The sequence below is a fragment of the Bombina bombina genome, chromosome 4, assembly GCF_027579735.1.
Source record: "Bombina bombina isolate aBomBom1 chromosome 4, aBomBom1.pri, whole genome shotgun sequence".
In the NCBI taxonomy this organism is placed as follows: Eukaryota; Metazoa; Chordata; class Amphibia; order Anura; family Bombinatoridae; genus Bombina; species Bombina bombina.
The window spans coordinates 446,114,348-446,131,053 of NC_069502.1; the positions used below are offsets into that span (position 1 = coordinate 446,114,348).

Sequence of the window (16,706 nt, forward strand, 5' to 3'; positions counted from 1 at the left end):
AGTCACAGTCTCCCAGGAAGTTCTCAAGAACCACTTGCCTAGAGACAGGTGATCCTGACAGAGCCACCAAGAGAGAGAGTCTCTCTTCAGGCTGTCTAGGACAATCTGTTGAGACAGGTTTAAGTGATCACTGTTCCATTGCCTCAGTATGCATAGCTGTAGAGGTATGAGATGGAAGCAGGAAAAAGGAATAATGTCCATAGAGGACACCATGAGACTGATCACCTCCATGCACTGAGCAACCAACAGATTTAAAGTGGTCTGGAGGGAAAGGCATGCTGTAGCTAGCTTGGAACGTTTCTGATCTGTCAGAAAAATCATCATGGACACTGAGTCGATGATAGTACCCAGAAAAAACACTCTGGTAGAAGGAACCAGAAAACTCTTTTCAAGGTTTATCTTTCATTCATGAATCCAAAGAAGACTCAGTAGTGAGTCTGAGTGATCTCTTGCCAAAAGAAAAGATAGAGCCTGAACAAAGATATTGTCCAGGTAAGGTGCCACAGCGATACCCTGTGATCGGGCCACAGCTAGAAGAGCTCCCAGAACCTTTGTAAATATTCTTGGATCAGTAGCTAAGCCAAATGGAAGTGCTATGAACTGGAAGTGTTGGTCCAGAAATGCAAACCTCAGGAACTGGAAATGATCCCTGTGGATCGGAACATGAAGGTATGCATCCTTTAGGTCGATCATAGTCAAGAACTGTCCTTCCTGAATTAAGCAAAGTATGGACCTGATAGTCTCCATTGTGAAGGAGGGAACCTTAAGAAATTTGTTTAGACTCTTCAAGTCCAGGATTCGACTGTAAGTTCCCTTTTTTTTGGGCACCACAAAGAGGTTTGAGTAAAAACCTAGACCCCTTTTTGAGACGATTACTCCCAAAGAGGGTAGATCTCGGACGCAATCTAGGAAGGCTGCTCTCTTCTCTGGCCTTGTAGACAATCTTGAGAGGATAAATCTGAGTCTGGGAGGAGGAGATTTGAATCCTATCTTGTATCCCTGAGACACTACATCTAACACCCAAGGATCTTGAACATCCTGAGCCCAGACCTCTGAGAAAAAAAACAATCTGCCCCCTACCGGATCGGGGGCTGCCCCTTCATGCTGATTTATTATCTGTGGACTTCTTGGTTTGTTTGGACTTGTTCCAAGACTGGGAAGGTTTACAAGTACCCTTGGACTGCTCGGGCTTTGAGGTAGACTGATTCTGCTGGGTCTTGTCTGACCAAAAGAAACAAAAATTAGAGGACTGACACCCCTTGAGTCTAGCCTTCTTATCCTGTGGGAGCAAAGAACCCTTCCCCCCTGTACCAGTGGAAATGATGGAGTCCAGCCCAGGACCAAATAAAACCTTCCCTTTGAAAGGTAAGGAAAGAAGTCTCAATCATATTAGCTGACCAAGACTTCAACCAGAGGGACCTGCATGCTAGGTCCGCAAACCCTGAGGCCTTGGCATTCAAATGAACAATATGCATATTAGCATCACAGATAAAGGAATTGGCTATCCTTAGAGCGGTGATCCTTTCCTGAATATCCTCCAGAGAGGAATCAACTTCAATTAATTCTGACAAGGAATCACACCAATAAGTAGCTGCACCCGCCACAGTGGACACCGCAGCTGCCGGTTGGAAAATAAATCCCATATGTTGGAGCATTCTTCTCAAGTAGCTCTACAATTGTTTATCCATAGGATCCCTAAAAGAAGAGATCTCCTCTAAAAGGATAGTAGTACGCTTTGCGAGAGTAGAAATGGATCCATCTACCTTAGGAATGGAGCTCCACAGTTCCAGATGGGAGTCAGGAACTGGAAATAATTTCCTAAAAGTTGAAGTTCCAATCCTCTCCCATTCACTCGTAATAATTTCTTAAAAGTTAAAGTTCCAATCCTCTCCCATTCACTCGTAATAATACTCGCCATGTGGACTGGGACCGGAAAGGTCTCAGGGGCCTTCTTTTCTTAATATACCCTATCTAGTTTAGGGATCTTAGGTTCCTCATGAATCTTAGCCTCTGGAACCTCTAGAGTAGATAAAACCTCCTTTAAAAGGAAACAGAGATGTTCAATTTTAAATCTCAATTTGGATTCCTCAGAGGCAGGAGCTTTAACTTCTGACTTCTCTTCCTCCGAGAGTTCACCCTCTGATGCGACAGAGGTTAACTCATCCTCAGAAAAGTGCGATAGACTAATCAACTCTGATTGAAGAGAAGGTACATCTCCCAAATCAGCAGAACTATGCTTGACCTTTCTCTTACACTTTCCAGAGATAGGTAAAGCGCTTAGAGACGCTGATACAGCAAATTGTAATTGTGTAGTAAAATCTGCTGCGAAAAAACCCTCCCACAGGAGGCATAGGCGTGAGAGTGAGGGTAGGCATCTCCTGGACCATGGAGTCCTGAGAGGTGGAAGGCTCAGAGGGGGTTAACTTTTCAGAGGGGTTAAACATTTCTAGCCCCCTTCCTAGCTTATAAAATGACACCTAGGCAGATAGAACAAAATTGAGCAGGTGGACAAACCATGGTCTCCTCACAATATAGACAAGCATTAGAAATTGTAATAGCAGATGTACAACCCTCTGAAGGCTTAACATCAGAGTCCTCCATAGCGAGTAACAGTTCTCAGCAAATAAAAAGTGGGCTAAAGAAAAAAAGTCTACTGTACAGAGCGGCACCTCTACCCGCACCTAGGCTGGGTTACTCGCCACCTCCAAGAAGCTCAGCCCATTCTGAAGAAGTAGAGTTTCCTGAGACCACGACAAGGATCTATGCAGTATGCGATTAGAGCGGCAGTCATCAGAAAAAAGGAAATGAAGCCGGTCACGTGGGGCGCGCAAGTTAAGACTACCCCACTACCGGTCCAAGCACGCGAAGTGGAAAATAACTGCGTAGCGCTAAAAAATAAAATAGGACCATCCTGCTTCAATCTGCCTAAAAGGAACCCCTGAGGAGCTAAGCAGCACATGTCCCCAAATGCTCTATACAATAACCTCAACTACGGAGGTCTTGTCCCCTGATCCCTTAGAGGGTTAACAATCGTCACACTGTGACTTATCAACATGTCCCCTTCCTAGGAGTGTGATTTACTAAGCACGTCCCCAATAAGAATAAAATAAAGGGACTTACCCCTCAGGATCCACGCTGTGGAGCAGACACAGCGTCTCAAGGTGCGACAGACTTCTCTGCTTCCTCTGACAGGGACCTGAGTGAAAAAGGGACAAACGGTGTAACTCGTCAATATTGGTTACCCGGGGGAAGTTAGTTAAATCATCTACATACCCCTACAGAGAACATTCCCTGTCGCATCTAGATCTAACATTTACAAACACTTTCACTGAGAGATTTAAATGGTTACTTCAAGTATCCCAGTCCTCTTTGAAGGGAAAATACCCATTAAAGGACTATCCATTTCTTCTAACACTTTCTCTGCCATCTTCCAGTGATGAAAGGCAAAGAATGACTGGGGGGATGGGGGAAGTGGGAGCGATATTTATAGCCTTTGGCTGGGGTGTATTTGCCTCCTCCTGGTGGTCAGGTGTTGATATTCCCAACAGTAATGAATTAAGTTGTGGACTCTCCCTGATTTTGGAAAGCAGTGCAATTTTGCTGCTGCAAGTCTACTAGAGCTTCATAAATGACACTTTCTCCTTTACAAATCCATATTAGTTATGACTAATAGTATGTTCTGAAATAAGGTCACATTACCTGCCTTGTGCTCAGCCACATATCTATTAGGTTTAGCCCATCTTTGCGCACAGCTTGGTTTGATGAGCTGGTTGGGTACTCTGGGTCAGGTGTTCCTTTTGGGTTCATGTAGGCTCTTCCTCCCCCAAGAATGACCTGCAGGTAAAAGGACAAGATAAAGCTTGAAGTTTGATTATGGCAGGATTAAAGTTAGTATGTAAATCGTGAACCATGACACAGTTTTATCTCAACATTTACATTAATGTCTGTGTTCTTCACCAGTTGGAATGCAATGTCTTTACAGCCACTGTTGATGACACTTGATGTCATCTCATTATCGGAGTACCAGTTCCGGTTGACAATATGAGCATAGGCTGCAGCTGGAGATGCATGTTGGACCCGGGTGGGTAGTTACAATTCCAACAGATTTACCTGAAAAAAGGCAAAGTAACCCAATATATGACAAAAAATATATAACTCTTAATATAAGGAAAACTAGTCTCACAGTGACAGAAATTGTGTATTAACTTTCAGAAGTAATAGTTGTGGTTGTAAAAGTGCTGCAGAAATTCAAAAGTCTAATCCTAAACATATCCTCACTGACAGGACAGAAATGTTCACTCAGCTTTATTGCTAATGTCTACTATTTTCATTTGACAAAAATGTTGCATTGTCATTGCCCAAGAGTTATTATTGTTCTTGTAACTGAGATATTGTTATGTCATTTCTTTTGAAGATTGTGCTCTGATTTTTGTGGTCAGTAAAAAGATTAACATAATTTGTTGTTACATTTGAATGAGAAAAATAGATGTTAACTAAAACTATTTTTCTAATCTAGAATGTTTTAAAACAATTCCAAAGAGTGTTTTCAGTATTGATTTTATAAATACCACAACAATGCTGCTACTACTACAGCTACAAATACTACGACTAATACAAGTCCAATGAATACAATGTCCACAGCACCAGATATAGAAAAAGTGTCTTTATTTACAAAAGACTAGCAACATTTTGTGATCAATATCACTTAATCATGCTATACACATCATACACTGGAAAGTCTCTTTTTAAACTACTTGGTTTGGCACCATTCATTTAGAATACATCCAGCGCCCCCTTGTGTCATTTAAAAGTTATCACATCCCCTGTGCAAAAATATTTTTATCCTTTAATTTCATTCTTTCACTATGTATCATTCTTAAACTACATTGGATAACTATATACGTACATTGTTATTTTAGAAGACATTTTAAAATTACATTACTACTCATGATACAGTTCTTATAATTTATTCTTACATTCTAAGTTATAATGGCATCAAGCCTGTTTACCAGAATACTGAGCATTCAAAGTCCCTAATCATACCATAGGCGACCATTGACCCCAACCCATTAATCCAATACATTTCTTTCTGTTTGAGTAATTTCTCACGGTCACCACCCTTTCTTTAAGGGCCTATATTATCTATTATGTGCCATCTCATTTGGCTTATAATGTGTCCTTTTTCCAGGAAACGATGAGATACTGGTGCTTCCTTCTCCCCACATCTAATATTGGAGCGGTGTTAACTCATTCTATCTTTGACTTTTCTTACCGTCTCTCCAATATAGATGAGGGAACATGGACACTTTATTAAATACACAGCATGTGTTGTATCGCATGTAAAAACGTTTCTAATGGCCAATTTTTGGCCACTCCTGGGATGAACAAATTATTTCCTTTGATTATTGAGTTGCAGCTCATACATCCCACACAAGGGTAGCAGCCTAGATTTCTTTTACCTAAATAGCTTTGTTGTTTTTGTCTGGTGGGGCCTATATCACTACTACTGTGTGCTCCACCAAATGTGAGGGTATTTGACATCATACGTATTGCTGTGTATATTCTGTTTGGTGATACTGCACTTAGGGGCGCCTCTGTATCTCTTCCTTATTCCAGGAATCCACTTTGAATTTGACAAACTTCTCCAGAGAGCAGCCTTAGATACAACAAGAGAGAGAAAAGTATACACTTCTAGCACTCCTAGGTCAGGAAGTAAATACAGTCTAATCAATATCACTGGCTATTCCTTAAGGAATAGATAAATAAAGAACAAGATTAATTGAACTACATAAAATGTAACTTTTATTGGGTTAAGTAAAATAGGATGAACAATTAAAAACACTCTTAGGTACCGACTATGTGTGTAAGGTATGTCCAAAGTGGTAATATTTTATTGTGTATATTACTGGAAACACTGATCTCTGTCAGAGTATAGTACATCCAAGCGTATGCAAAATAGGGCACAAATTGTATGGTATTGGAATATAAGTGAAACCCTCCTAAATTTCTACTGGTAAACCCGAATAATCTTAATGTTAAGGGTAGGCCAATATTGGTATAAGGTTAATACCTAGTTGTAATACAGAATAGTATTCAAATTAGTTAGTGATAACACAAGCTAGTAACTAGAATGGGGTATGCAAAATTGTGTGCAGAAATATATACCCAACTAGAGTACAAGTAACTGAACAATGTTGATTCAGTTCCTGGTTAGTCATGCATTGCTGTACCAACCTTAAGATGGCTTATTGTGAATAATAATTAATCCACAGTAATCTGCTCCACTACGATTGTGTTAAATCAGCTGTGTGTATTACTGCTGAGTTTCGATTTTAAATAACGAGTGTGTGGTACAGGCGTTGCGTTTGCTGTACTGTACTAGTGAATGATACACTTAAGTTGTAGTTAACAGTTGTGTATATCTCACAAGTTTTAGGATAATAGAAAAATTATTGCTGTATGTTAAGAATACAATAGCAGGAGGTACTTGTTGTAAACGATCTACTAGAATAACAGCAAGAGTATATGAAGGGAGTTACTACTAGCTTACATAGAAGACAGCATAACTGCAGTTGATGGTAAATAAACGTATTTTGTGTCAATAGATATATTACTGCATGCTTACTGAATTCTAGTGTACTCCCCAGTAATATGAGGTGCTTAGTACATACAGTATGCTCCAGTAGCGCATAAAGGCCTAGATTTGGAGTTTGGCGGTAGCCGTGAAAACCAGCGTTAGAGGCTCCTAACGCTGGTTTTAGGCTACCGCCGGTATTTGGAGTCATTCAAAAAAGGGTCTAACACTCACTTTTCAGCCGCGACTTTTCCATACCGCAGATCCCCTTACGTCAATTGCGTATCCTATCTTTTCAATGGGATCTTTCTAACTCTGGTATTTAGAGTCGTGGCTGAAGTGAGCGTTAGAAATCTAACGACAAAACTCCAGCTGCAGAAAAAAGTCAGTAGTTAAGAGCTTTCTGGGCTAACGCCGGTTCATAAAGCTCTTAACTACTGTGCTCTAAAGTACACTAACACCCATAAACTACCTATGTACCCCTAAACCGAGGTCCCCCCACATCGCCGCCACTCAATTAATTTTTTTTAACCCCTAATCTGCCGACCGCCACCTACGTTATACTTATGTACCCCTAATCTGCTGCCCCTAACACCGCCAACCTTTATATTATATTTATTAACCCCTAACCTGCCCCCCACAACGTCGCCGCCAGCTACCTACAATAATTAACCCCAAATCTGCCGACCACAAAGCGCCGCTACTTACGTTATCCTTATGTACCCCTAATCTGCTGCCCCTAACACCGCCGACCCCTATATTATATTTATTAACCCCAAATCTGCCCCCACAACGTTGCCTCCACCTGCTTACACTTATTAACCCCTAATCTGCCGACCGGACCGCACCGCTATTATAATAAAGTTATTAACCCCTAATCTGCCTCACTAACTCTATAATAAATAGTATTAACCCCTAATCTGCCCTCCCTAACATCGCCGACACCTAACTTCAAACATTAACCCCTAATCTGCCGACTGGAGCTCACCGCTATTCTAATAAATGTATTAACCCCTAAAGCTAAGTCTAACCCTAACACTAACACCCCCCTAAGTTAAATATAATTTACATCTAACGAAATAATTAACTCTTATTAAATAAATTATTCCTATTTAAAGCTAAATACTTACCTGTAAAATAATTCCTAATATAGCTACAATATAAATTATATTTATATTATAGCTATTTTAGGATTTATATTTATTTTACAGGTAACTTTTACAGGTAACCTCTTCAGCTCCCGCTTGGATGAAGACTTCAGCCGGATCATGGACCTCTTCAGCTCACGCTTGGATGATGACTTCAGCCGGATCATGGACCTCTTCAGCCCCCCGCTTGGGCTTGGATCAGGACATCGGAGGAGCTCTTCTGGATCGATCGGTGAACCTGGTATGGTGAAGATAAGGTAGGAAGATCTTCAGGGGCTTAGTGTTAGGTTTATTTAAGGGGGTTTTGGGTTAGATTAGGGGTATGTGGGTGGTGGGTTGTAATGTTGGGGGGTGGGTATTGTATGTGTTTTTTTACAGGCAAAAGAGCTGAATTCTTTGGGGCATGCCCCGCAAAGGGCCCTGTTCAGGGCTGGTAAGGTAAAAGAGCTTTGAACTTTAGTAATTTAGAATAGGGTAGGGCATTTTTTTATTTTGGGGGTCTTTGTTATTTTATTAGGGGGCTTAGAGTAGGTGTAATTAGTTTAAAATTGTTGTAATATTTTTCTGATGTTTGTAAATATTTTTTTATTTTTTGTAACTTAGTTCTTTTTTATTTTTTGTACTTTAGTTAGTTTATTTCATTGTATTTATTTGTAGATATTGTATTTAATTAATGTATTGATAGTGTAGTGTTAGGTTTAATTGTAGGTAATTGTAGGTATTTTATTTAATTAATTTATTGATAGTGTAGTGTTAGGTTTAATTGTAACTTAGGTTAGGATTTATTTTACAGGTAATTTTGTAATTATTTTAACTATTTTAGCTATTGTACCTGGTTAAAATAAATACAAAGTTACCTGTAAAATAAATATAAATCCTAAAATAGCTATAATATAAATATAATTTATATTGTAGCTATATTAGGATTTATTTTACAGGTAAGTATTTAGCTTTAAATAGGAATAATTTATTTAATAAGAGTTAATTAATTTCGTTAGATGTAAATTATATTTAACTTAGGGGGGTGTTAGTGTTAGGGTTAGACTTAGCTTTAGGGGTTAATACATTTATTAGAATAGCGGTGAGCTCCAGTTGGCAGATTAGGGGTTAATGTTTGAATTTAGGTGTCGGCGATGTTAGGGAGGGCAGATTAGGGGTTAATACTATTTATTATAGGGTTAGTGAGGCGGATTAGGGGTTAATAACTTTATTATAATAGTGGTGCGGTCCGCTCGGCAGATTAGGGGTTAATAAGTGTAGACAGGTGGAGGCGACGTTGTGGGGGGCAGATTAGGGGTTAATAAATATAATATAGGGGTCAGCGGTGTTAGGGGCAGCAGATTAGGGGTACATAGGGATAATGTAAGTAGCGGCGGTTTACGGAGCGGCAGATTAGGGGTTAAAAATAATATACAGGGGTCAGCGATAGCGGGGGCGGCAGAATAGGGGTCAATAAGTGTAAGGTTAGGGGTGTTTAGACTCGGGGTACATGTTAGAGTGTTAGGTGCAGACGTAGGAAGTGTTTCCCCATAGCAAACAATGGGGCTGCGTTAGAAGCTGAACGCTTCTTTTTTGCAGGTGTTAGGTTTTTTTTCAGCTCAAACAGCCCCATTGTTTTCTATGGGGGAATCGTGCACAAGCACGTTTTTGAGGCTGGCCGCGTCCGTAAGCAACTCTGGTATCGAGAGTTGCAGTGGCGTTAAATATGCTGTACGCTCCTTTTTTGGAGCCTAACGCAGCAATTCTGTGGACTCTCAATACCAGAGTTATTTTAAAGGTGCGGCCAGAAAAAAGCCAGCGTTAGCTACGCGGGTCGTTACCGACAAAACTCTAAATCTAGCCAAAAGTTAGTAAAAGAAAGTTGATACTGGCTTTCATTATTAACAGTGTAGCTGCAGTTTGTATCAAAATATCTTTTGCTGTGTGGAAATTTGTTACTTCTGCATTGAGGTAAGCGGTTGAATTTGTCTCACCAAATCTTCTCTTTATACAGGGAGTGCAGAATTATTAGGCAAATGAGTATTTTGACCACATCATCCTCTTTATGCACGTTGTCTTACTCCAAGCTGTATAGGCTCGAAAGCCTACTACCAATTAAGCATATTAGGTGATGTGCATCTCTGTAATGAGAAGGGGTGTGGTCTAATGACATCAACACCCTATATCAGGTGTGCATAATAATTAGGCAACTTCCTTTCCTTTGGCAAAATGGTTCAAAAGAAGGACTTGACAGGCTCAGAAAAGTCAAAAATAGTGAGATATCTTGCAGAGGGATGCAGCACTCTTAAAATTGCAAAGCTTCTGAAGCGTGATCATCGAACAATCAAGCGTTTCATTCAAAATAGTCAACAGGGTCGCAAGAAGCGTGTGGAAAAACCAAGGCGCAAAATAACTGCCCATGAACTGAGAAAAGTCAAGCGTGCAGCTGCCAAGATGCCACTTGCCACCAGTTTGACCATATTTCAGAGCTGCAACATCACTGGAGTGCCCAAAAGCACAAGGTGTGCAATACTCAGAGACATGGCCAAGGTAAGAAAGGCTGAAAGACGACCACCACTGAACAAGACACACAAGCTGAAACGTCAAGACTGGGCCAAGAAATATCTCAAGACTGATTTTTCTAAGGTTTTATGGACTGATGAAATGAGAGTGAGTCTTGATGGGCCAGATGGATGGGCCCGTGGCTGGATTGGTAAAGGGCAGAGAGCTCCAGTCCGACTCAGACGCCAGCAAGGTGGAGGTGGAGTACTGGTTTGGGCTGGTATCATCAAAGATGAGCTTGTGGGGCCTTTTCGGGTTGAGGATGGAGTCAAGCTCAACTCCCAGTCCTACTGCCAGTTTCTGGAAGACACCTTCTTCAAGCAGTGGTACAGGAAGAAGTCTGCATCCTTCAAGAAAAACATGATTTTCATGCAGGACAATGCTCCATCACACGCGTCCAAGTACTCCACAGCGTGGCTGGCAAGAAAGGGTATAAAAGAAGAAAATCTAATGACATGGCCTCCTTGTTCACCTGATCTGAACCCCTTTGAGAACCTGTGGTCCATCATCAAATGTGAGATTTACAAGGGGGGAAAACAGTACACCTCTCTGAACAGTGTCTGGGAGGCTGTGGTTGCTGCTGCACGCAATGTTGATGGTGAACAGATCAAAACACTGACAGAATCCATGGATGGCAGGCTTTTGAGTGTCCTTGCAAAGAAAGGTGGCTATATTGGTCACTGATTTGTTTTTGTTTTGTTTTTGAATGTCAGAAATGTATATTTGTGAATGTTGAGATGTTATATTGGTTTCACTGGTAAAAATAAATAATTGAAATGGGTATATATTTGTTTTTTGTTAAGTTGTCTAATAATTATGCACAGTAATAGTCACCTGCACACACAGATATCCCCCTAAAATAGCTAAAACTAAAAACAAACTAAAAACTACTTCCAAAAATATTCAGCTTTGATATTAATGAGTTTTTTGGGTTCATTGAGAACATGGTTGTTGTTCAATAATAAAATTAATCCTCAAAAATACAACTTGCCTAATAATTCTGCACTCCCTGTATGTGTAACAATTGTTACATAATGTTAATTATTTATTGCTAACTGGTTACTGGCGTACTGTCACAGTACCGCAGGATACTTAGTATGTACCGATTACTTCAACAACAACACAACTTTGTAAAAGAGAGTTAAATGCTAGCTCATACTATTATTAGCATGGCTAGAGCATATAGTTAGTTCTCTTGTATTGTTTAGAGATTTGTTGCTTACGGCTGACTAAATGTTAGTATACTCCACAGTAACACAAAGTGCTTGATATATATGATATACTTAAACAGTAACTCAATCTGTGAGAGGGATTTGTAAGCTTGGTTATATCGCTATCGGCGTAGCTGCAATTTATGACAAGATGTTTGATACTGTTTAAAAAGTTTGTTACTAAATGCTGTCAGCGTCACTCCAGTTAGTGACGAGTTAGCGTGTTCTATTTGTACAATTGTTGCTCGGTGTTAAATATATGCTTACGTGATACACATTAATTAATAGTGTAATACCGTGGCTTAAGTTATGAAGAGGAGTTGATATTAGATTATATAATTATCTCCATGGCTGCCGTTTATAGCAAATTAACTCCCACACATAACAGTGCCCGTTCATGCAGATATTGGCTAAAGAGTAGTTATACGCTAGACTGGTTCATAATATTGCATAGCTGCAGTTTATGACATATTAGCTCCCATACATAACCATGCCCGTGCGTTCAAATAATTGTTAAAGAATAGTTATACGTTGGACTGGTTCGAAGTACTGAATCAGTAATTTACCAAGTAATTTTACCAAGTATTAAGTTAAACAGTAAAGGACTACAGTAAATGTCGGTAGCCTAAGGCTTTCTAAAAACACAGGAGCTCCTAGGACTCCTCACCATTGCCCTATCGTCCCTAACATGTTTCGCCACTTGACGTAGCTTTTTCAAAGGTAGTACAGAACACCTTTGAATTTCAAGAGTTCTTATTTCAAAAGACTGCTGTTTAATTCGCAATCTAGTTCTGAATAATGGTCTGATTGATGTGGCAGGTTTGACATTTAGCATCTTGCTGGGAATTGTTACAAATTATTTCTGATATATTTTTGATACATTTGTGATGCATTTGTGAATTAGCTACATCTGTACCTTTTTACTTAAGTACATTTATTACATTTTGATACTTTTGAAGCAGGCTCATTGAATCCCCATTTGTATATATTTATAGCTCCCCTATCAGTATTAGAGTGATCTGTTCATCATCTTTTTACGCTGAATCTATATCAGACCTCACAAGCGGTCCCTTAGTTTTTTGACACTCTTGTATGCAATGATGGGTTTTTTGTGGAACTCTCTCACCTGACTATTACATTTCTAAAGTATGGGCCAATGTTTGTTAATTATTCTAGCTATTTGGTTACCAAGGGAACTGTATTGTGAGGAAAAGACCATTCTATTTTTATTATCTGTTTTGGGACTTTATCTATAACCACTTGTAAGTATCCCCTATCAAGGAATTTCTTTTGCATTTCCTGAAATCTTTTATTAAAATTCTGGGGTTCTGTGACTATCCGTTGTACCCTCATCAATTGGCTTTTGGGAAGTGACTCCACTAGATTGCCTGGATGAAAGCTATTGTTTTGTAGGAGTGTATTCCTGTCAGTTTCTTTTGTATACAGTATAAATCAAATTCTAACTTGGTGTATTTCTTATATACCCTATTATCTAGGAACATTATACTCTTCTTACTGCAATTCAATGTAAATTCCAAATCTCTAACTGCCAAATTTAAGTCGGCAACAAACTTAGTTAGTGTATCCATGCTGCCCCACCATACGCCAAACACGTCATATATGCCCCACCATGCGTCCCCATATAGTTTGAACAATTCGTTCTCATAGATGATCTTTTCTTTCACCATATTCATAAAAAGATTGGCGTATGATGGGGCTACGTTAGATCCCATGGCTGTCCTTTTTATCTGGATAAACAAATTGTCTTGAAAAATGAAGTAATTCCAATATAAAATGAGCCTTAAAAGCTCCTCCACAAATACACATTGTTGTTGAGAATCACCTCTATCTACACTCAGTACTCTTTTTATAATGCCTATGCCTGTTTCATGTTTTATACACGTATATAGGCTCTTGATATCTAATGTGTACAGAATAAATCGATCATTTGGTAAATACATTTCTTCAAAGGGCCATGATACCCAAATGTTGAAACACTTGAAAGTGATGCAGCATATCTGTAAAAAGCTGACTAGAAAATATCCCCTGAACATCTCTATGTAAAAAAGGAAGATATTTTACCTCAAAAGTTACTCAGTAGCCACATCCCATTGTAAAGGACTTCTAAGCAGCAAATCAGTTTGTCTGTCCCAGGACAGCTAAGGGATTGAGCCTTGTGCACTCTCATGTTATTTCCCTATTCAGTTTAAGTAACTATGAAATCTCATGAGAGTTAAGTGAAATCTCATGAGATCACAGTAAAAGAGTTTATGACCTCAGCACTGCTGATGCTGATTGGCTGCTCTTCATTTCTTCGTTTTTTTTTTTTACCTGCTGCTGAGCAACAGCTGAAGTATATTTTTTTTACTAAGAACTTACTCTGCTGAGCTGAGGAAATTGTAAGGTAAATAATCTTCCTTTTTTACATAGAGATGCTCAGGTGATATTTTCATGTCAGCTTTTTACAGTTGTGCTGCATCAGTTTCAAGTGATTTAGCATATGAGTATTATGTCCCTTTAACTTTTTTGAGAAAATCTCCTATGTCTTTAATATAAGAGCTGCATTTCATTACCTCTACTTGTAGCAATTTATCAGTAAAAATCGACACATTAGAGAAAGCAGAAGCCACACTGGAAATAATTGGTCTGCCTGGAGGAGCAGTCAGATTTTTATGTATTTTTGTAACCGTATAAAAGACTGGCGTCCTTGGTTGTTTATTATATAGGTATTCCTTTAATTTTGTATCAATACCAATCTTGACTGCTCTCTCCAGGCAGGACAACAACTCCTTCTGTATTTTGTGTACTGGATTTTGTCACAGTTGTCTATAAGTAGCTGTATCACTAAGCTGCTGTTTTATTTCTTCTATATAATATTTCTTATCCATAACAACAGATGCTCCCACCTTGTCTGCCCCCTTCAATATGATTTGATCTAATTTACTTTTAAAAGTTTGCATTGCTTTCTTTTCCATTTTACTGATATTGCTTGACACTGTTATACTCTCTTTGGCTACTTGCTGTTGTATTTTATTAACATCCATATTTACCAGTTGGATAAAGGTGTTAACGCTATCATTACATATAACAGGGTTATAGTTACTTTTTTCTTTAGCCCTATATTCTTTAAAGTCCACATATCAGAGTCTTTATCAAGGACAGTTCTATTGCTCTCTCCACCTGCAAATTGTACCTTTAATTTGATGTTACAAAAACATTTGTTTAAATCCTTGTTAATCTCAAAGAAATCTGTGTGCTGGGGCAAAATGATAATCCCTTATTAAGTAATGTAAGCTCACCATCTTACAACGCTGTGTGTGAGATGTTCACTACTGTTGATTCCTTTGGTTCCATCAACCTCGCCGGTTGGATTTTCTGACCGGCATTTGCCTTGCCTTTGTGTTTTCTTCTGACTCTTCGCCTCTGTCTTCTCCACTCAGACTCATGGAACTTGACGTTGCATCAGTCATTGTTTCTCCTTCCGGTACATGTGAGCCCTTCCTTTGCTGTTGATTGGTTCCCCGCTTTCCCTTTGACTGTTTACACCAGTTTCTATGGGAACTCTGCCACCATCTGTACACCCAGCCTTGTGAGTAATCCTGTTCATCTCATATGAACTTTACACGTTTCCTTTTTTGTAATTCTTTTTGTAGACGGGTTATTTTCTCATCGGTCTGTTGGATCAATTTATCCAAATCTTCAACAGTCATCAACTTAGTCAGCTCCTCCTTTTTAGTGGCCAGCTCCACTTCTTGTTTAGCTATCTTTTTTAGTAGCGATTCTACAGTGTGGACAATTAAATCAAACAAGCATTTATTTACAATTGCCTCAAATTTATCACAATACTCTTTGTTGTTTGTCAACAGAGTGGGGCAAGTGCTCATCCTCAATCCCCTCGGGATTCGTTTCACACGGTAGTATTCTGCTAAAGTTGTAGCATGCAAGTCCCAAGATGTATTCCTGTGTCACAACTTTTCATATTGTTTAGTTAGTTCATCTATGGGGTTAGCTCTTAGGAAGTCTCTGGACCCCCTGGTCAAGGTAGTCATGCGTACGACATCAACTTCAGAGAATGCAAACATATTCCCTACAACTAATACAAGTAATAATAATAATTTTGAGAGTAGATTGTACCAAAAACTCTATTCTTAAAAACACCAGTCCATGTATGTGTTAATGATGCAGAGTGTACTGCCTTAAACCCCATACATTCTGTATAACATGTCTGCTGTTTTGTTAATGTTGCTCACCTGCTTGCTTTGCTCTGTGAAGGATAGAAGTCACCTGATTTTCAGCAGCAGAAGTGCAACTGTCCGACCGTGCAGCCGCACTCACACCTAGCATTCCAGAGTTGGTTTTTACCCCGCACAGATAAGCAGTACCTGTGCCAGCACTGTCTGGGACCTGGGCATCTACATTGTATGTCTAGAAAGAACAATTAATGCACAAATCAGTGTTTGGAGGAAGAAACTACCACATGGAAATATGAAATTCAATTTTAAGATTATGTTCTAAAATATTTATGTGGGAAGTACTTCTAGGGGGTGCTGAGTGGTGTTAAGTGCCCCTAACCATTTCTGTAGCACCCTAAAACTCAAAGGTGCCAGTTGCACTCAACTTGAAAGGCAGTCCTTTTTTACATGCTCAGTGCTCTACCCAGGAAAAGGAATATCATAAAGAAAGGAGAAGGAGAGTATTAAAATATAAAGACAGGAATGGGTAATAGGAAATTAGGTCAAATTCTAGTCCCACCTTGTATCCTTGGTAAGTAGCTTTTTGATCAACCATGTATAAGCCTACATTTTAAAGTCTACTATAAGCACTTAAAGGGACAGTCTAGTCAAAATGAAACTTTCATGAATTATATAGGGGATGTCATCTTAAACAACTTTCTATTTTACTTTTATTATCCAATTTTCTTTGTTCTCCTAGTATTCTTAGCTGAAAGCTAAACCTAGGTAGTCTCATATGCTAATTTCTAAGCCCTTAAAGGCTGCCTCTTATCTCAGTGCATTTTGACAGCTATGCAGTGCTAGTTCATGTGTTTTTAATATAGATAGCGCAGTGCTCACTCCTATGGAGTTATTTATGGGTCAGCACTGATTGGTTAAAATGCAAATCTGTCAATAGAACTGAGGTAAGGGGCAGTCTGCAGAGACTTAGATACAAGGTAATCACAGAGGTAAAAAGTATATTAATATAACTGTGTTAGTTATGCAAAACTGGGGAATG

General features: G+C 39.2%; 1 protein-coding gene across 1 annotated transcript in view; it reads right to left on the reverse strand.

Annotated features, from left to right (window-relative positions):
- The window catches only part of LOC128655429 (alkaline phosphatase-like), a 96,006-nt gene that overhangs the window by 54,104 nt on the left and 25,196 nt on the right, over positions 1 to 16,706 (reverse strand). The window contains 4 exon segments of the mRNA XM_053709059.1: positions 3,700 to 3,834; positions 3,937 to 4,083; positions 4,085 to 4,110; positions 15,725 to 15,899. Of these exon segments, the coding sequence (XP_053565034.1) occupies positions 3,700 to 3,834; positions 3,937 to 4,083; positions 4,085 to 4,110; positions 15,725 to 15,899 (483 nt within the window).